This window comes from Pseudochaenichthys georgianus, chromosome 5 (genome assembly GCF_902827115.2).
Source record: "Pseudochaenichthys georgianus chromosome 5, fPseGeo1.2, whole genome shotgun sequence".
Taxonomy (NCBI): Eukaryota; Metazoa; Chordata; class Actinopteri; order Perciformes; family Channichthyidae; genus Pseudochaenichthys; species Pseudochaenichthys georgianus.
The window spans coordinates 38,986,700-39,007,432 of NC_047507.1; the positions used below are offsets into that span (position 1 = coordinate 38,986,700).

A 20,733-nucleotide genomic window follows, 5' to 3' on the forward strand; every position below is an offset into this window, starting at 1 on the left:
CATTTATATGCCACAATAAATATGTTTGTATACATTGAAAAGTATTTTTGTGGAGAGTCATTTATATATAAATCCCGAAATACATTTGTGAATCCTCGTGTGCATTTATTAAAATTGAGACTGATCTGACTCCATACATCCTAGGCTATGCTCACTTTCAAACTGTAAATCCACAATGCACCCTCAAATCAATCAATCAATCAATCAATCAATGTTTATTTATATAGCCCAATATCACAAATGTTACATTTGTCTCAGTGGTCTTCACAGTGTGTACAGACACAATCATTGTAATTTATTTACACATAATAGCAGAGAGTGTAGTCAAGTGCTTTGAAACACAGCCCGGCGTCAACATATGATACACAATGCAAATATTATGTTTTAGAACATAAACTCAAGGTTTAGCATCCAGAATACCGGAAATCTATTTTTTTTTTTCGTGGGGGAGGACCCCCATCCGTTGAAAATGTCCCCCCCACATTCAGGATGCTTCCTACGCCCATGCATGTAAGCATGGTATGGATCATAATCCATTACTCGAGAAGACTCAGTATCACCTGTGTGCAGCTTACAAAAACAATTGTGAGAAACAGATGTTATGCAGGAAATGTATACCTTTGTTGAGAAACAAAGCATATCTGATGCAGGAGGAAAAGCTTCATCCCCCTCAACACCTGAGTTACTACCAATGGTATAGCATGAATGATAGTGGGTGTCTGAGGGTGTCATTACTGAGAAATGTCAAACAAAATCAAAACCTTACATTTCAAAACAGGTTTGCATCCCTCCACTTAAGGTGACGTTATCATTGGAAACAATACATTTTAGAAAATAGCTCAAAATAAGATCTGTGGGAAACATACCTGTTAGATAAATGCACGTTTTGTTCAGCCGGATAATATCCACATGTCTACCCTACTTTTATAATTTTCTATAGATAGACTTTTGAAACTACAAGAAGATAAGGAGGACTTTTACAAAAAAGTAAGAGATTGTTGTCCAGAAGGATAGGCAAATAGACTTCATCTTCAAGTCAAGGTAAGACCGCAATTGTATTGAAAATGGGATCTTACTAAGAGAGAACAATTCAATATTTAAATGATAAAATTACATGTTTTGGGTATCCTTTTGTTTAACTGTTTGTTTAAAATTAATCGAAGCATCAGACTAAAGAGGCTTTTGAAAATAATATTATATTTTGATTTAGGTCCAAATATAATATTTGTAAACCTGAAGAGTCAGTGCCAGTGCCTCACCAGCCATGAACCTCACTGCAGAAGCTTATATATAGACATCTACGTTTTTTGTGCCCCACCACTTTTGTACATATAGAAACGCCACTGCGAGCACAGGAGGGGGCTTGGCTGTCTACAAATAAAGACGGCTCATTTTAATTCTCCCCAAATATATTGAGGCTGAACCTGAACTTTGAATTCTCTGCTCCCATCATAATCTTGGCGATCTTGTTAAAATTGTGAATGCAGAATTAAAAATACTATGTAACTGGTTTGCAGTTAATAAATTATCCCTTAATGTGGCCAAAACAAATGACATGTTATTCAATACAAAGTCTGAGAGTAGAAATGACTGCATTATATGGATTTGAAATACAGAGATAGACAAAGTTGGTGCTTGTTGACGAAAAACTCAATTGGAAGCACCATATAAAATATGTACAGACTAAACTGTCAAAAACAATAGTCTATTTTGTATCATACTAAGAACATTCTTGAAGAAAAGATACTCTTTATAACAGTTTATTTCTCCCTTACACGCGGTACTTCGCTACTTTTATAAAATCAGTCATAATCACACTGACAGACAAGAGGGGTTTCCGCCACAGGTTTATATGTACGTAATCTGCGCGACTTGCGCGTCCACATCTCCACGTGCAGTGCTGCATAAACATGGCTGAGTCAGCGATAACTTTCGAGGGGTGGAGGTATTATTATATTATTTTGAGTTCGTCCGAAGAATAGACAGGAATGTGACGGTGAGGTGCAAACTGTGTCCAGGCCAGAAGCTGTTATCCACTGCTGCAGGGACGTGCACAGGTACGGGCTAATGTTGCCCGGGCATTACATTACATTACATTGCATTTAGCTGACGCTTTTATCCAAAGCGACTTACAATAAGTACATTCGACCAGGAAGACACAACCTTGAAGAAAACAGAATCATATAAGTACATCAGGTTTCATAGAGCCAAACATTTCAAGTGCTACTCAACTGGCTATAGATAAGCCAGTCCTTTATTAGTATATAAGTGCTCTGTTAGCAGTTCTTTGTTAGTAATTCTATCGCTCGAAGTGGAGTCGAAAGAGATGAGTTTTCAGTCTGGGCCGGAAGATGTGCAGGCTATCTGCTGTCCTGATGTCAATGGGGAGCTCATTCCACCATTTTGGAGCCAGGATAGCAAACCCACGTGTTTTTTCTGATGGGAACTTGGGTCCCCATCGCAGCGAGGGTGCAGCGAGTCGTTTGGCTGATGCAGAGCGGAGTGCACGCTGACCTGCCCCTCTGGAGAGAGGGGCAATTGCTTAAAATCACTTGACATGTGACATCCGAACCAGCAACTGCTTCATTTCCTGAATGAATCAACTCACTGGTTCGCCGTCCAATCAGGTGATTCAATGCACTGCCTCGTCTCGATTCTGACAGGTGACAGGTTGAAACAGTTTCAAATTTGAGCGCTTCAACACTTTATGACCGCTCTAAACAATGTGCAATGTGTGGGTTGTCGTAGTTTGCGTTGTTGCTGTTGAGTTGTTGTTGGTATTGCATTTGAATTGTAGTATCATTATAGAGAAAGCCAGGAAGAAAGATAGGTCGTTTTGGCTCGGGAAACACTTCGAAATGTGGAGAAGTTGTGAACAAAAAGACAATGATAAGTATTATAAACATAGTTGAATATTTTAAGGAATAGATAGTGGGTAGAGCCAGCGGCCTGAATGCGGTGATGTCCTCCGCGCAGCTGGTTCAAAGCCCGGAATGAGTGTACTTTTAATCATTGCTTTTCAACTTTAATACTAACTGATAAAAGGCCGTCTCCTCCCAAATTCTTTTCCAGCACTCTCTAGTCCAGTGGTTCCCAAATGGTGTGCCGCGGCACACTGGTGTGCCGTGGGGCAAGTCCGGGTGTGCCGTGGGATTTTGTGACAACCATACGTTATTATTGCAGTTATACAACTACCCAAAAATTATTATTTTTTAATTTACTATATCAGTACTTTGTAGGTTTATATGTACGTAATCTGCGCGACTTGCGCGTCCACATCTCCACGTGCAGTGCTGCATACACATGGCTGAGTCAGCGATAACTCTCGAGGGGTGGAGGTATGCCCATTATTTTGAGTTCATCCGAAGAATAGACAGGAATGTGACGGTGAGGTGCAAACTGTGTCCAGGCCAGAAGCTGTTATCCACTGCTGTAAACACCACGTCAAACTTCAACAAGCACCTGGAAAGAACACATGCTAAGGTGGAGCTACCGCACACGCTATTTGTTGTTTGTTTATATCACAGTCTGTTCTTCTTCTCTGTCTTCCGGTTGTTGCCTGTTTTGAATGACGAATACACACTACCGCCGCCTGCTGGTAAGGAGAGTTATTGCCACTCACGCATGCGCAGTTCGTACGTGCTCGGCTGAAGTCTTTGCGGTGTCTGGTTCCAGTGCAACACATGGCCAACACGCAGGAGAACACGCCGACGCAACAGCGTGAGCAGAGATAGACTGCGCAAAATATACAGATAGTAGGAGACAGAGAACAGCCACGGTCAGATAGGAAAACGAGTAAAGTAACGAGTTACTTTATGTAGAGAGTAACGAAGTAGTGTAATATATTACTTTTTTTTAAAGTAATATGTAATATATTACTTTTTTTTTAATAACGACCCCATCTCTGCTGAAATGTTACATTTATAATTTGTAGTTCAGGACCATGGACAATGCAGCTTCCTTGCATTGACAGTTCTCTGTGCTGAGTCTCTGCTGAATTTCCTTTGTCTCATTTTTAATGTTGTGACCTGTCTGGTTTAAATGAGTGTGTTGCTGCTTTGATGAAGCCTAATTTGATAATGTTTCAAATTAATTTCTGAAATATTTCGTTAATAAATATTTCATGAGTAATATAGTTGTCTTTGTCACATTTTATTTGGCATTAGTAAATAATTATGCACATTTACAGATATTTTACATGATATGAGAGATAACACGTGTTATAACTTATAACACGTGTCATAACTTATAACACGTGTCATAACTTATAACACGTGTTAAAATAGCCCTTATAACTTATAAGGGCTATTTTGCACAATAGGTGTGCCTTGAGATTTTTACTTGTCCTTTGGTGTGCCTTGGGCACAAAAAGTTTGGGAACCACTGCTCTAGTCTCTTCTCAATAACCCAATACACACAATTATCAATCTTTAATTGCAAATAGAACATGATATTCAGTCTTAGTGTCTGTGTGCATCGAATATTTTTCAAGGCAAAGATACGTTAAACCCACTGCAGCCTTGCACTTCGCCAGGAGAGGTCGCTGTAACTGAAGCTTCGAGAAATGAACCTATTTCCGACAATTGTCCAAGTGGTTCGATGCTTCATTCAAAGCTTCATTTTGCCATCACTAGACAGAGGAGCTAGGAGCAGCAGTCCCGTTGTCATGAATGGGGAAGCTAACTATATACAGAATATGTTTTTGTGGATCCAGGCTAGAAACATGTTCATTTTCTGATGTTAAAGGTGGGGTAGGTACGTTTCAGAAACCGGCTCGAGATACACTTTTTGTTATTTTCCATGGAATGCTCTTAACATCCCGATAGCAATGAATATCTGAAGTGCTTTGACAAAAAATCCATAAAAAAATGTCATCTGTGGAACCCGTAATACTGTAAAAAGTACAACCAATTGGATTGCCGCCCTGTCTGTCAGCCTTCCATCTCGTGCACGCACAAATGTATCTCGTGCCCTCATTGGGCGTGCTGTCATTGGGCGTGCATTGCAGCAGTACTTCAATGACTCGCCAGCAACAGGCGGCCACTTTCACCAGTCTGCTGACGTCATGTGCGTGTGTGTTGGAGGAGGTGCTCTGTAAGGAAGTCTGAAGGAAGGGGCGGATTGTTTACAATAATTAATTAAGATTTGTATTCTAATATTACTTTTAATTTCCATTGTTTTTTAAAGGTGTTATTATTATTATTATTATTATTATTATAAGTAATAGCCTTGTAGTGATTTATGTTGACAGTTATTTAATGTTTAATATACAATAATAATTATACCTTAGTCTTACAGTATGTGCTGTTGACCGATACAAACATATATTTGCAAAGGGAACTGCTGTTAATTCTCTTTCACAAATGAAACCTTTTTGACCCTTTCAATAATAATTATTTTTTAAAGTTGCATTTCTAAGCGAGTTGATAAAAGTACTGTTGGGTTCAGGAAAAAGTGGAGTAGAGATAGTGTATTAAGTATTCAGGATATCTTAACCAAAGAAAAGATTCATAAAGTGAGGAAGGATTTACTTTTATAAAATTAAGAATCTTAAAATAAATCTTAAAATAGAGCAGTGTGATATTTAAAAAAAAATCTGTAGCATCACATTTAACAATGGTCATAAAATAAAGATACAATCCAGCTTTTATATTATTTGGTCCGTTCATTTTGCATTTGTTCCACAAGGAGAGACTGCAACACTTCATTTCTTGGAGCAGGACCAAGCGTTAATAGAAACATATAGTGCAGTTTACACCAAGAGATTAAGTTTAAATTCAAGGTTCAAGGTTTTTTTATTTGTCATACGAACATAGCTACAGTGTAGTTATGACGATGATAATCTTATGTCACGCTCCTCCAGCAGTGCAACACAATAAAACAGATACATATAGTGCAAGTAAATAGTAAATACAAAAAGTGAAATAGTGCAATAAGAGACTATGCAAGTGATTGGAATATGATATATTAGATAAATAATTTCTAAGTAGCAGCCAGATGAATGTTATGGATGTTGTTTCAACAGTTCAGGTGTGTAACAGTTTCAACAGTTCAGGTGTGTAACAGTTTCAACAGTTCAGGCGTGTAACAGTTTCAACAGTTCAGGCGTGTAACAGTTTCAACAGTTCAGGCGTGTAACAGTTTCAACAGTTCAGGCGTGTAACAGTTTCAACAGTTCAGGCGTGTAACAGTTTCAACAGTTCAGGCGTGTAACAGTTTCAACAGTTCAGGCGTGTAACAGTTTCAACAGTTCAGGCGTGTAACAGTTTCAACAGTTCAGGCGTGTAACAGTTTCAACAGTTCAGGCGTGTAACAGTTTCAACAGTTCAGGCGTGTAACAGTTTCAACAGTTCAGGCGTGTAACAGTTTCAACAGTTCAGGCGTGTAACAGTTTCAACAGTTCAGGCGTGTAACAGTTTCAACAGTTCAGGCGTGTAACAGTTTCAACAGTTCAGGCGTGTAACAGTTTCAACAGTTCAGGCGTGTAACAGTTTCAACAGTTCAGGCGTGTAACAGTTTCAACAGTTCAGGCGTGTAACAGTTTCAACAGTTCAGGCGTGTAACAGTTTCAACAGTTCAGGCGTGTAACAGTTTCAACAGTTCAGGCGTGTAACAGTTTCAACAGTTCAGGCGTGTAACAGTTTCAACAGTTCAGGCGTGTAACAGTTTCAACAGTTCAGGCGTGTAACAGTTTCAACAGTTCAGGCGTGTAACAGTTTCAACAGTTCAGGCGTGTAACAGTTTCAACAGTTCAGGCGTGTAACAGTTTCAACAGTTCAGGCGTGTAACAGTTTCAACAGTTCAGGTGTGTAACAGTTTCAACAGTTCAGGTGTTTAACAGATGTTGTTTCAACAGTTCAGGTGTTTAACAGTTTCAACAGTTCAGGAGTTTCAACAGTTTCAACAGTTCAGGTGTGTAACAGATGTTGTTTCAACAGTTCAGGTGTTTAACAGTCTTATTGCCTGTGGGATGAAACTGTCTCTGAATCTGGTGGTTTTAGTCCGGATGCTGCGGTACCGCCTGCCAGACGGCAGCAGACAGAACAGTTTGTGGCTGGTGTGATTGGGGTCTTTTATAATAACCCTGAGGGCTTTCTTCCTGAGCCGCTGGGAGTAAAGGTCCTCCATGGATGGCAGCTCCGTCCTGGTGATGTTCTGTGCAGTTTTGACCCCTAACATCGCTTTAGAATGTGTGTGTCTGTACCACCTTAAGCTGTATTATTCTGTTCTCTGAAGATTGCAGCCTCATACTGTAGGCCCTTGAGACAATTTATTTTTATATTTGTTTATGCCATGCAGAGAGCAAATGTGCTCATTAAAAACAATACCTTTACAACCCTTAACATTTTTGAATTGCGTCAATCTTAGTAGCACTGAATTCAAATTGACTTAGGCAGGATTGTGTAAATCTGTGTCTGCATCTCGCCTAAAGCCCCAGTAGCAGTACCTAAAAAAAGTCCATAAATACATACAAGTGCTTACAATACTTTTTGGACAACTAGTGCAGTAACTTTGCTACACTGCTGCAAAGTGGGAGCAACAATAGCTTTACTATTCTCTATTCAATTATAACTAATATCAAACATGTCGTAGGTTCAAACTGCACCACTTGGGATCCCAGAAATACACCCAACGAGTGAGAACCGTCCTCCAGAATGTACATGCTCTCTGTCCAAATTCTCGAAGTGTACAACTCTTTCTACACTTTATTTGTATTATTATTACAATTTGTATTATTTATTTTCAGAACATTTTCAACAAGTTGTACTAATGCAAAGTGGTGGGGACAACTTCTGCCATGTCCAAAAGTGGCGGAGACGTGTCCCCAGCATCCTCAGTGTAAATGACGCCATGAAAGTAGCAAGATAATATGTGAACGTAAATTCACAGTTGATAGTTGTACTTTTGAAGATCCCTAAAGCCAAAGCGAAAACACCCCATAAAGAGTTTAACATCTTGAACGCTTGACGTTGACGGTGCAGCTGGCCTTGATGTCTCTGAAGGTGGAGCAGTCAAAGTCGGCCACCAGAGTCCTCTTACCGCACTTGTAGGGAACGAAGGAGAAGTTGACACGAAGACGGTTGTTTGGCTTTATGTCTGGAAGCCTGCAGGGATCACACATAGCAAAAGGTGAAAACAAGAACACACACACACTCACACACACTCACACACACTCACTTGAATTCCACCTCTTCCTTCATCAGTCCACTCCCAGAGAGGGTCAGAGTGCAGTTGGTGAGCGTCTCTGTGACCGTGGGGTTCATGAAGATCATCTCTGCTCTCGTGGCACGGTTCACTTTGGCAGAACCGTTCACCTTGAACGCACATTTCACATTTATTTCAGCAAAACTTAATCCAAGATTTTGAGTATGAGAATAACGATACAGTATAAATATATATTTGGAGATACAGTGTTGAAAGGGGGAGATAAACAATGACGATTACATTTTCCACAGGCTTTGGAGCGGAATTTGCACTGAAAAACTAAAACGTTGACTTTGATCAAATGTATCATTATCATGTCAACAGATTTCACATAACTGTATTAGGTTGGTTGAAACTAATATGTTTGATTTAAACTTAATATTATTGCTTTCAACTTACCTAACACAGTTATGTGAAATCTGTTGAAATAATACATTAAATTAGAGTCAACGGTTTTTGTTTTTTCCGGTGGCCAAACATAATTCTCTTTTACTGACCTTGAGGGAGATGGGGGGGTCGATCAGCACAACGTCGTCCACAGCCAGGTACATGTTGTCGGGCCTCTCCTTGTCCGTCACCAAGGCTGAAACCTTCAAGCTGTCACAGTCCAACATGGGCTTATGGTAGGCCGAGAATGGGACTCGGATCCGGACACGCAAATCTCCAGGAGACAGAAAAGGAGAGTTAATATAGGTTTACAGCAAATCCTACAAAAAGATACAGATATTCCCACCCAATCCTCATGGTAGGTTAGGTCGGAGTGCAAGAGTTTATGAGATTATTTTCTTGTGAATGTATCATTGTACAATGTCAGAGTAATATTATATAATATTTATAAAAATAACACAGTTAAAGGAGACACTTTGCATTTTTGGTACTTTTACTTTTCCTACTTTGAAAAATATTGATGCTTACCCTTGTACTTTAACCAAAGTTACAACATTTTAGTAAAAACTTTGATTCCAGGACTTTTACTTGTATTGAAGTGTTTATGCATTGTGGTGTTTAAAAAAGAAAATGTGTGCAACCGCTGTAAATGTGAATATTTGTGTGTAAATATAACACGTCAAGCAGGGAATATCCCATACCCCTTTAATAACAGAAAACTTTGTTTCCTCAAATGTAACTTCCATCCCCAAACTAAGTTATTATAATATGTATTACCTTCAGTCGAGTTGCAGTATTTAGACGTTAAGATTTTGGTTTCATTTTGCTTAGGTTACTTTATTTGTCTCTGTAGTTAGATGTTACCAGACTTTTAGACATCCGCCTCCAAAACTAAACAGCCCCATCAGAGCAGCAGAGGATCACCTTTCCCGGGCAGCAGTATCTTGTCCTTCACCTCGGTCTGGATGTTTGCGCCCAGGAAGCCGTCGTAGGTCATCGCCTGGACGCTGATGTTGATGGAGAGCGACCTGACGGAGCTGCTCTCACTGCGCAGCAACAGCTTCAGCCTCACATCCTTACCGTTCCTCGGTGGGCTCACCTGTAGCAAACAGAGTCGACTGAATACGCTAATTAAGTGTTTTTGTGTTTTGTCTTGAAAAAGTAATTACATATTCAAACTTGTGCTGTTGAATGCTAACCACCTAACTAGTTATGTTGTTTCCATAGTTCCAGGTGTAATTTAAGAGTTTTGAGTCTCCTCACTTTCATTCATCTTTAATAACAATCCTGTGTTTATGATATATCACTTTAAGTTGTAAATCACTAAGACATATTTGGTACACATTATTAAATCTGCTACAAGCAATTCATGCTACATGTTGGTGCCCTGAGTGAGGCCCGAGACACAAACTGTTGGTTTGATCAAGTAATTAAAAAGGATTTCAGTATTTGGGTAAGGACACCAACAATACACTGCCTTACCCAGCTTTACCCTCTACGGAGCCCCTAAAGGGACATGGACAAAAATAAAAACGTACTTGTGCTCAAGAGAAAGTTTCTCGTGCGAAATAATTAGTTCCTCGTGATCACGAGAAAGCTAGCCGTTTGCACAGGAGGAGGTGGAGCGCACAGGAGACCACCAGCTCACTGCAGACTGTTGTGTTTGTGTGGGGGAATAACAGTACAGACTTTAATTTAGTTATATTTCAAAGTTGGACTTAATTTTAAGGACATTTACCTGCAGTGTGGAGCTACTTATTGAAGCACCGGAGCACATCGCTGACGCGCACAATCGATCAACCAATGAAATTGTATTTATATAGCACAATATCACAATGTACACTTGTCTAAGGGGGCTTAACAGTGTGCACAGAAAACCCAAGAGGTATTAAAGGTCTCCTATTATACTATGTTTAGGCATATATTGTACGTCTCAGATATATACAAATGTATATGAAGTGCTCAAAATACAAAACAGATCACCCATTCTAGCCATGCCTCATACCCCTCTATTTCAGCCCTGTTAGAGAAGTGCTGATTCTGGGTCTGCAGATTTAAAAGAAGAAAAAAAGAGAGGAGGGGGAGCTTGTGCCTGCTCGGAATTCTACCGAGATACTCAGCTAAATGCTGCAGCGATGAAACGCCATATCATGTTCAGAACCACATCAAGGATTATTTCTGAAACAGTATGGAGCTTTTAGTACATACTCTCTCCAGTACAGGTTAGCTCTGAGTGTTAGCGATGCTTGCTAATGTAAACAAAGACCATATTACTTCCAAAACACGTAGCGCATTGTTTCTGAGAGCAACGTTTCTGATAGGGCCGTGGGCGTAAAGCCAGCCCACATTTCAGATATCACGTCATATCGGCAGAAAATCTGGATCAGCTCCGTTGTACCTCCGTTTTTAGAGATTTGGGTGCGGAGGAAAAGAGAGAGGGTTTTGTTTTCTGACACTTTGTGAGTTCCCTGACACCGGGGACACATGTTCATGTAAAAAAAGTGCATTTTGCATGATAGGAGACCTTTAACACTCTCCAGCATAAATTGGCTGAGCAGGAGAGTCTGTAAACCAGTCTGCATTGATCTATGAATGCATGTCAGTGATTCTCCCCTATCTGCTGTCCACAGCTGATTTTACGCAGCCTTCACTATGTTTAGATCAGATAAAGAGCGGCAGGCTGCTAACCACACACACCTCTAACGCATAACATTAATTATAATTTAGCATGATGTGTGTTTCTGCTCTGCTCCACTGTGTGTGTGTGTGTGTCCGACACCGGCACTTGTTTCCAGAAGATATCACGATGCTGTGGATCCATTCTCCGTGCATTTTGTGAACACCCACATATACCCATGGACTTGGTCAGATGTGTGTAACTGTTCATAAGTAAATTCTTCTATCTGGTTTATGCCTTGCCCCAGATCAGACCCACGAGTTCACTCAATCAATCGATACACGTTTAATCCTAAATAATTAGATCCAAAGGCGCAGTGCTGTCGGAACCTACACAATGAACGTGATTACTTGATGCCTCAAAAAGATGAATGACAAATAAAACAATTCAGAAAGTAAAGTGCACATTTCAAGCACAAAAGAAAACACCTCCAGTTGAACAGCTCTGATGGATAAGTTAAGGGAGTTTCTGTGACGCACCTCTTCAAACTGCATGGTCACAGGCGGAGGGGGAGGTATGCTGATCGGTGTTTCTGCATCTGAGGTCTCATTCCCAGCTTCGTTCTCCTCCTCTTCTTCACTCTCATCATCTTCCTCCTCATCACTCGGGATAGCGTCATCTGTCTCTTCCACAGCCACGTTGTCCTCCGTCTCATCATCGTCCTCTCCCTCCTCAGTCTCATCCTCATCCTCATCACCACCCATGTTGGATTGGGCGTATTCAAAGACCTCCCTCTCCTTCTCTGTTCCTGTAAATTGAGTTTGAAAATCTATTTCCAGAGAAACCTACGGCTGTTTACAGAGGGGGATAATGTACTTTTACTTCAGCAAAAGTAGTAACACCAAAGTGTATAAATATGAGTTAAAATCCTGCAATACAAACATTCCCTTATTTAAAAGTATAACAATATTAGCATCAAAAGAAGGCTACATAAAGTTATTTTTGCACTGGCCTATTACAGAAAAAGATACACAAAATAATGGTATCATATATATTGCTTTTTATATATAAGCTTATTTTTTTACTATAATGCTGCCAAGTAGCTTGTGAATTTCCGTTAGGGATCAAAACAGATTTACCTTTATTAGCACATAACACATTATTTGTTGATTATATTTTGTATTAATAATCTGAATCGTTAAAGTAACTTTAGTCATGAAAACATTTAGTGGACCTAAAAGGATAATATTCTTCTCTGAATTGTGGCGAACTGGAAGTATAAAGTAGGAGGAGACGGGAATATTGGAGTGAAGTACAAGTACCTCAAAACTTGAGTAACTCTAGATAATTACTCTTCATCCCTGGCATGTGTTCTTCAGGCGAACTCACCCTCTCTGTATTTGTAACTGTCGGTGATGCTCAACCTCTTCCTGGAGCCGACAGACTTGGTGGAGATATGATGACCCACCCTTGCAGTGTCAGAGTAAATATTCAATTTGGAGCCATCAGCCTTAACCTGATAGGACACACACACAGTAGAAACACAAAGAAACAATGAATTACACAAAATCAGTAAAACATTTCTTTGAAACCATTTAGCGGTGTGTGTCTGCACTGAAAATAGTGAAACGTTGACTTGGAAATGTATTATGTCAACAGATTTCACATAACTGTATTAGGTTAGTTGAAAGCAATAACATTAAGTTTAAATTAAGAGAATATTCAACTTGATATTATTGCTTTCCATTTTGTTGTCAATTTGTTGACATAATACATTTAATTAATGTCAGTATTTCAGTTTTCCTGTGAACGCTGATTCGTCATATTTAATAGTTCAACATTTATTTTCATGCTGTTTTGTATATAGCAAATTAATCATTATTTAGTGTCATTAATTAAGTTATTACCCATAGTAGTACATATGGTTTTTCTCCAGGGTAATAGAGGCAATCAAAGCCATTGCCTTATCGTTTGATCGTTGAAACCGAAGGGAAATCAACCGAACACACTACAATCTTGCCTGGACAATGGACTGCTACCCGATGCCTCTATGGCAGTTTGATCTGGAGTTAGTTTTCTGTTTTTTTGGTTTTTGAAATACCAGCTACACTGTGTGCTGTGTGTGTTGATGAGGCTCACTGACCATCCAGTCAATGCAGTCAGCGTTGACCTCGGCGAAGACAAATGGGATGTCATATTTAAGGTTTGTCTCTCCTTTTAGGACGGCTTTCACCGGGGCGGGACCACAGCAGAAAATACCTGCAGGAGGAGAAAAATAATTCAATAAACAAACATTCCAGGAGTGTTTACGTCACTTAAAACTGCTTTCTGAAAGATTTTGAAATGTCTCACTTTGGTGCCAAGTGGTGGTTGTATTATTTTTGACGTTAAAAAGCCGGCCTGTAAGTTTGCCTAAACCTAAAGCCAGAACTCTCACATCTGTAATTGTGAGTCCTCCTAAACCTGTCCCTACACTGAATTTTTTTTTACTTTGATTATGCGTAATATGTCATCAACATTCACATAACTGTATTAGGTTCGTTGAAAGCAATAATATTAAGTTGAACCTAATATAGTACATTTAAACTTAATATTATGGCTTTCAACTAACTTAATAAAGTTAGGTGAAATCTGTTGACATAATACATTAATGATTCAATTCAACGTTTCCGTTTTTTCAGTTTAACTTAAATCTGAAAAAGTCATAATTGTAAAGAGGTTAATAGAGGGCTAGATAGGGTTAGGGTTTTGGGGAGCACGGTGCACGGGCTCTCGGGTAAGTATTTATGTTTAAAAACCTGAAATAAAACCAATACAAGTTTATAAAAGCCCTGTTTGGTCTGTGTTAAAAAATCAAATGAAATAAAAGGGATAAAAGAGAGCAGCGGCTGAAGCACAGAGTGTGCGGCGAGGTTAAAACCTCATCCCCCCGAGGGGGTCTCTCCTGGTGGTGTGTCCGAGGCTGCGTCCCACAACATCTGGTAAAAGACCTGGTCAGCAAGCTAAAAACATCTGGCTAAAAGGGCCGAGGTTGACTTTGTTTAAAATCGTCATGCAGGTAAGATTAGTATTAAATGGTAAATGATAAATAAATACATAAAAGTGCTTTGTAAAATCCCATCAACCCAAATAATACAAGATAACATAAAATATAGAACTATAAAATATAATATATAAAGTATAAAATATAAAATATGTAAAATGTAAAGTATAAAATACACACGGGTTAGTAGGCACACGGGGAGGGAAAATATTTTAAAGTAAAGTCAACCAAGTGTCCCTAAAAGTGTTTAAAACCCAGGCCGAGGTCTAGAGAGGTGGTGCAGGTGAGACATGGGACACGCCTCGGAAGATGTTTAGAAATACTTTATTAAAGGGATTGCTCCAGGGTGTTATAGTATATAGTAATAACTCAAATATAAATCAAATAGTATAAACAATGTTTAAATAAGAAACGGGGGATTAATAATATATAAAAAGACGCTCCTCTTTTGGAACCTATTAAAATAAGGAAAACATGCAATAAACCGTGCACACACAGAATCAAGTGTAACATGTCAAATAGAAATAGTAATAGAGTAGGGTTAGGGTTAGGGTTGCGAGAGAAAGTTGGCCCATATCTCAGACATTCATTTGTTTGTTTGAAGGAAACTAAATTATACTTTATTTTAAAGTTTGGATTATTATTAATTAAATAACCTTCTCTCATGATACATAATAATGTGCTCAAGGTGCAGCCAAATCACCCACAAACATCCGGCAGTTTTTGTGTTCTTTTTTAAGGTTACCTGTGCAGTGATTGTCTTTCTACCCGTCTATTGCATATTTCAACAGCGAAATATTAAAATAACGACGAGCCATAATTACAAGGGATTTGTTGGGAATATAAATGATCAATCATCATCTTATGATTTTAGTCAAACTTTCATCTAGAGCACAATAAATATGGAAGTTCTTCTGAGCAAAACTATAAACTCCAAAGGATGAATGCTGTATTATTTTGTAACTAAGAAAGTAATCAGCATGAACTGTACAATCAGACAACGTGTGTTAAAGTTTATAAAGTGTAACATCCGTACCATCGCTCTCCTCCTGTGGTGTTGGATCCACAACCTGCCAACCGTCAAATGCTCCGTCCTCTGAAAGATCAGGGCGCCTCATCCACGCCTCCACCCACACGTGGTAGTTCCTAAGACATTAAGTAACAGTTATATTAGGGCTAGGCGATAGTGAAATACAATAACAATCATACTTTGGTATCAGGACATTTTGTTTGGATCGCTCACTAGAGTGATAGTTGGACACAAATAAATAAAAGCAGTGATAAAAGCAGAGGTAGCAGCAATGACAAGGCACTGCATGGTAAAGCACTGAGATTAAATGAAATGTCAATGTACATATTTACAAATGTTACAGACCATTCAATGTTATAATACAAACTACACAAGTTTAAATATAACTGGGTGTTCGTAAATCAACTTTATGTTGACGAAAATCATATATCGAGAAAAGGTTAAAAAACAAGAAGCATATACTGATGCGTTCATCAACCCTGGAACGTACACATGTATTGCTGCTTTGACGTTATTGGGGCCATTAACTTTTCATAGGACCTTGTTGTTCGCTCTGGATACGTTTTCTTCAACGTGTCGTGCAGTGTGTTGATGTTAAGTAAATGTGTTTGTGTCCTCTCACCAAATGCTGTCATGGGATGCTTTGGGTGCGACTCCGTAGTCGGCGTGGTACTCGTCGATGATCAGATTGGCGTTGCTGTCGTGGGCTGACGAGAAGTTGGTGACCACGCGGCAGGGGATGCCCAGCAGGCGCATCACTGCAACCAAAAACAAAGACTTGATTTAACACTATGTTACCCGCACTGAAAAAACCCTGAAACGTTGACTTTAATTAAATGTATTATGTCAACAGATTTCCCATAACTGTATTTGGTTAGTTGAAAGCAATAATGTCGAGTTTAAATAAAAAAATAGTAGGTTAAACTTAATATTATTGCTTTAAATGAACCTAAAACCGTTATGGGAAATGTATTGACAAAATATATTTACTTAATTGCGTTTTTCAGTGTGTGTTTGTATTGAATGAGACATTTTGCCATCATTGTTGATGCGTCTCTTTATTGTCATTGCTAAGGAGCCATTTCATAGAGAAATGGCTTCAAACTCAGATTCAAATGCACACTAATCTGCAGGGGAGTTTAATTCAAAGGGAAAGTTCACCCCAATATTAAACATAAACATATAGATGATTTTACCTTTTTAGGATATTTTAGTGACATTTTTTTTTTTATGCCTTATATTTGCTAGTTTTCAAATGTAGTATTCCTTATTTAAAGTGGACCAATCATGCTATATTTGAACAATATATTGTAGGGCCATACCTATATAAAGTATATAAATATAGTTTTTTTTCAAAATACCAAACGGATCCTGCATTTTAGCCATGCCTCATTTCGCTCTATTTGCTCTTTCCAGCCCTGTTTTTGCAGGGGCTGATTCTGTGAGCTAGCTTTAATGCAAATGAGCTGCAGCTGACCACCCCCCGCCCCCCTCCCCCCCCCCGGCAGGAGAGGGGAGCATGCTCTGAGATCAGCTGCTGGGCTCTCAGAAGAGAGGGAGAAAAAGAGATCTCCGTCCTCCGTGTTTTATTCTTATATGATTATATAGAGTCATTATTCATTTGTTTTAAAGCTCAATAAATAACAAAGAAGACCTTTGACCGGCACTTTTCTAATTTTGTCCGGAAGATTTAAACTTTAACGGACATGTTGACCGGCGAAAGAAAACCTAACTGAAACTCTGCTGCACGGTCCCCTCGTCCCTTGGAAAAGGTGGAGAGGTGGATGTTTGTCACCTGCTGGTAGACTAACCGGAGAGAATTACAGTGCCTGCCTCGACGGGGAGGGAGACAAAGAGCATATGTACTACAGCGTCTCCAGCGCTTTCGAGCGTCAATGGCCGGCTGTGGCCCAACCCCACATTCCCCTGATAGGTGGAGAGTTGCCCATATAGGCGGAGCTCATCGTTTCTGACGTCAGAGATATTTCAAATCTGGATCAATCTGTATCAGATCCGTTGCAGCGCCGTTTTTAGAGATTTGGGTATGGAGGAAAAGAGAGAGGGTTGTGTTTTCTGACACTTGGTGAGTTCCCTGACACACCGGGGACACATATTCATTTATAAAAGACGTACAAAGGTGCATTTTGCATGATAGGTCCCCTTTAACTTATTCAAAGGATATACATACTTCTTCCATTCCAGTCAAACTATCTTGTTGACTTGTCTTATGAGCATTTCAATAATTCAAATGTAATATTAAAACTGTTACCTGAGCACATCACCCCAGCAAACACCCAACACTGGCCATATTTGACGGGGTGTGCACCGATGTTGTACCAGCGACGCAGGATGGGGTAACTGCCACTCCAGTGAGAGGGGGAATACCCCCCAATATATGAAGTGCCCCAGTTCCCCTTCAGGACCCCCCGGTCATCTTCAGAGTTTATCTGAAAGAAAATAAACACACTCTTTTTAAATGGGACTTTTTCTCCTCAAAATTGAAACTTCAGATCTGACTCTTAAGACTGTGTCACTGAAAAGACATTTGCCAACCATTCTTTTTTCCCTCAGTACATTCTAAAAAGCCATTACATCTGCAATTCCCATTTGGCCACACAATGAATGATGAAAAACTGAGAGGATCTCGATCAGTTGAAATAAATGGATGTTAATAAAAAAGCCAAGGTGTATTTTAAAATGCATGTTAAGTGTCACAGTCTGCTCCCTCACTCACCTATTTTCTGCATTAGCATTCCTTAGTCACCTGGTAGCAGAGTCCTGCACGGGTCTGATTTACAAGACCCGCTCCCGCCCGCACCCGCGACGTGCAATACCGAACCCGCCCCGCTACCCGCACATATTGCCAATTAGTTCCGCAACCCGACCCGTCGGCACAAGATCCGCAACCCGACCCGAACCCGCATAGCCTAGCCTATATGAGTAGTGAAAACGTGCAATTATGAACACATGCAGTTGCATATTTGTCTCAAAAAGCGTGGGATGTTGGTTATTTTCTCCATCTAGGATGACACCAAAAGCCTCCCAGACGTTGGATTTCACTCTTGAGGAAGTGTTATTGAAAATGCTGTATTCTCCGCTAGAGAGCTTCACCTTAGCCATTTTGAATGTGGCGCGCACAGCAGCAGATTGATGCGCTGCAGAGGTTATGATTATGCTCGGTCCCGCGGGGGAGATGTCTGAGGATTTAAACATTACGACCACCCGCGAATCACCCGACCCGATGCAGGACTCTGCCTGGTAGTCACCATAGACTGTATATATAAATGGACGTAGTGTCCGTGACGTCACCCATAGGATTCTGCCAACCTGATCTCACCAGAATGCATGACTCCACCACGACTCCTTAACACCACAATGCGTGGTGGAGTCACGAACTTTGTTACATTTACGTGTCGGCACCACGCAAACAACCCCAATGTAAAGTGAATGAGGCTCCTTTGTCGTGGTGCACACACGCATTTCTACAACGTCCCGCAGTGAGCTTTTATTCTATAAAACGTTTTTTTAAATCTACTTTATAGCTTGTAGTAACTCACGGGAGGCTTCTTTTATTTTATTTGTATTCATAATAATTTTTATTTTTCGTCAGAATGTAAAAATTACATTAGTTACGAATTTGTGTTCTCAAAAAACAGTGCATTGTGTGTAATGCAACTGTGATTTTTATTAAATTAGTTAGTTTTTAAGGAAGGCCAGAGCTTCAGCTGTGTCAAATAGATTGTTCCCTTTAGTTAACGTTATTTAAAAGATAATGATCATGTCCCCTGTATTGTATTACGAGCGTCCATTCCCATTGGATAACGGAGCATTTTACACCCGGAAGTAAGTATTCTCCTTACTGTCGATTGATTTTAGTGATATCTGCACTACTCATCGACTAAAAAACACCAGATTATCCTTGTTAATTACACAACATTGATTGGTTTGAATTGTGTACAATGCTTTTGTATTTTCCCCCTTCAATTCGGAGAAACAAAGATTTGTTCGGAGTTTTTGGATGGCAGAAGACACTACACTACCCAGAATCCTCAGCTATCGTTTGGGACTACACCATGTGCTTAGCTTGACAAACCCCGTGATCAGTCCTCAAGCTCTTTGATTGGTTGATTTCCAACTGCATTCCATATGAAAAAAAAAGGTTTCATAAAAGAGAAAATCATACTTTATTCAGCAGTGCTTGCTTTACTCTTTGATAGTCATCACATGAATGCATTGTAGTAAATGGTTTGGCTGCATTAAATATTACACATCTGTCGTGGTTCTTTATTTATCTACAGAGATCGGGCTCAGAATAGACCGGAAACTATTCTTCTACCGTTCTGTTTTAATTTCACAATAAAGTTAGTAGTTATATTTTGTTTTGATATTATTGTTTTTTATTAACTACTAGACCACTGGGTCATGTTAATACCATCTTTTCTGTGTTGCTATGGATTTTTTCCATCGCTTTTGTGTTACAAATATCAAAACAATAACTAAATATATCCGTCGTAAACTAAACCGGAAACAGCAGTATATTTTATTTTGTTAACACTGTAAACTTTACAGCTTTTTAACCCAAACCACCTACTGGTTAAAGCACGTTATTGCACGTTTAGAGTAATTGCAATGCAGGAAGATTGTGTTGCTTTTTAATGACTGTTTAAAATGCCTTTTTCTTAATGTCTTTCATTTTTGTAAAGCACTTTTGAATGTGTTATATTTTATGAAAACATTTAAATCTTAAGAGTACATACAAAATAGTGGGAAAGTAGAAGGTCAATGATATAAATATAGAATAGAAAATATCAAGAAGATACTCAAATGATATCTAGAATAAAACAGTTTAGTGCCTGATAGGATGATGTGCTAACTAATAAGGCTTTATTTAAACATTAAAGAATACTTTAGGTTAAGGTCTTCTTTTAAATAGGAAAAAAGCTTTGGGGGTATCTATCTACAGATAAATATTAAGCCTGACAACGTCTAAATTGTATGGTTTGTTTTGGAACTTGACAATCAACTTTCCTGCAATGTTAACTATGTTGAAGCACTTATTTTAACTGATATTATACACATGGTGTAGGCCCAAACGATAGCTGAGGATTCTGGGTAGTGTAGTGTCTTCGGCCATCCTAAAACTCCGAAAAAACATTTGTTTCTCCGAATCGAAGGGGGAAAATACAAAAGCATTGCACACAATTCAAACCAATCAATGTTGTGTAATTAACAAGGATAATCTGGTGTTTTTTAGTCGATTAGTAGTGCAGATATCACTGTAAAATCAATCGACAGTAAGGAGAATTCTTACTTCCGGGTGTACAATTCTCCGTTATCCAATGGACGCTCGTAATACAATAGAGGGGACATGATCATTATCTTTTAAATAACGTTAACTAAAGGGAACAATCTATTTGACACGGCTGAAGCTCTGGCCTTCCTTAAAAACTA

The 20,733-nt window shown here is 39.2% G+C and overlaps 1 protein-coding gene across 1 annotated transcript in view; it reads right to left on the reverse strand.

Moving 5' to 3' along the window:
• Positions 1 to 6,852: 6,852 nt before the first annotated feature.
• LOC117446492 (protein-glutamine gamma-glutamyltransferase 5-like) overlaps positions 6,853 to 20,733 on the reverse strand; it is a 35,749-nt gene continuing 21,868 nt past the window's right edge. The window contains exons 6-15 of the mRNA XM_071203330.1: positions 17,552 to 17,729; positions 15,905 to 16,040; positions 15,289 to 15,398; positions 13,353 to 13,468; positions 12,599 to 12,725; positions 11,749 to 12,017; positions 9,517 to 9,691; positions 8,703 to 8,866; positions 8,179 to 8,315; positions 6,853 to 8,105 (exon numbers count right to left, since the gene is read on the reverse strand). Coding sequence (XP_071059431.1) covers positions 7,949 to 8,105; positions 8,179 to 8,315; positions 8,703 to 8,866; positions 9,517 to 9,691; positions 11,749 to 12,017; positions 12,599 to 12,725; positions 13,353 to 13,468; positions 15,289 to 15,398; positions 15,905 to 16,040; positions 17,552 to 17,729 — 1,569 coding nt within the window. The 3' untranslated portion in view covers positions 6,853 to 7,948. The remainder of the gene's footprint in view (positions 8,106 to 8,178; positions 8,316 to 8,702; positions 8,867 to 9,516; positions 9,692 to 11,748; positions 12,018 to 12,598; positions 12,726 to 13,352; positions 13,469 to 15,288; positions 15,399 to 15,904; positions 16,041 to 17,551; positions 17,730 to 20,733) is intronic.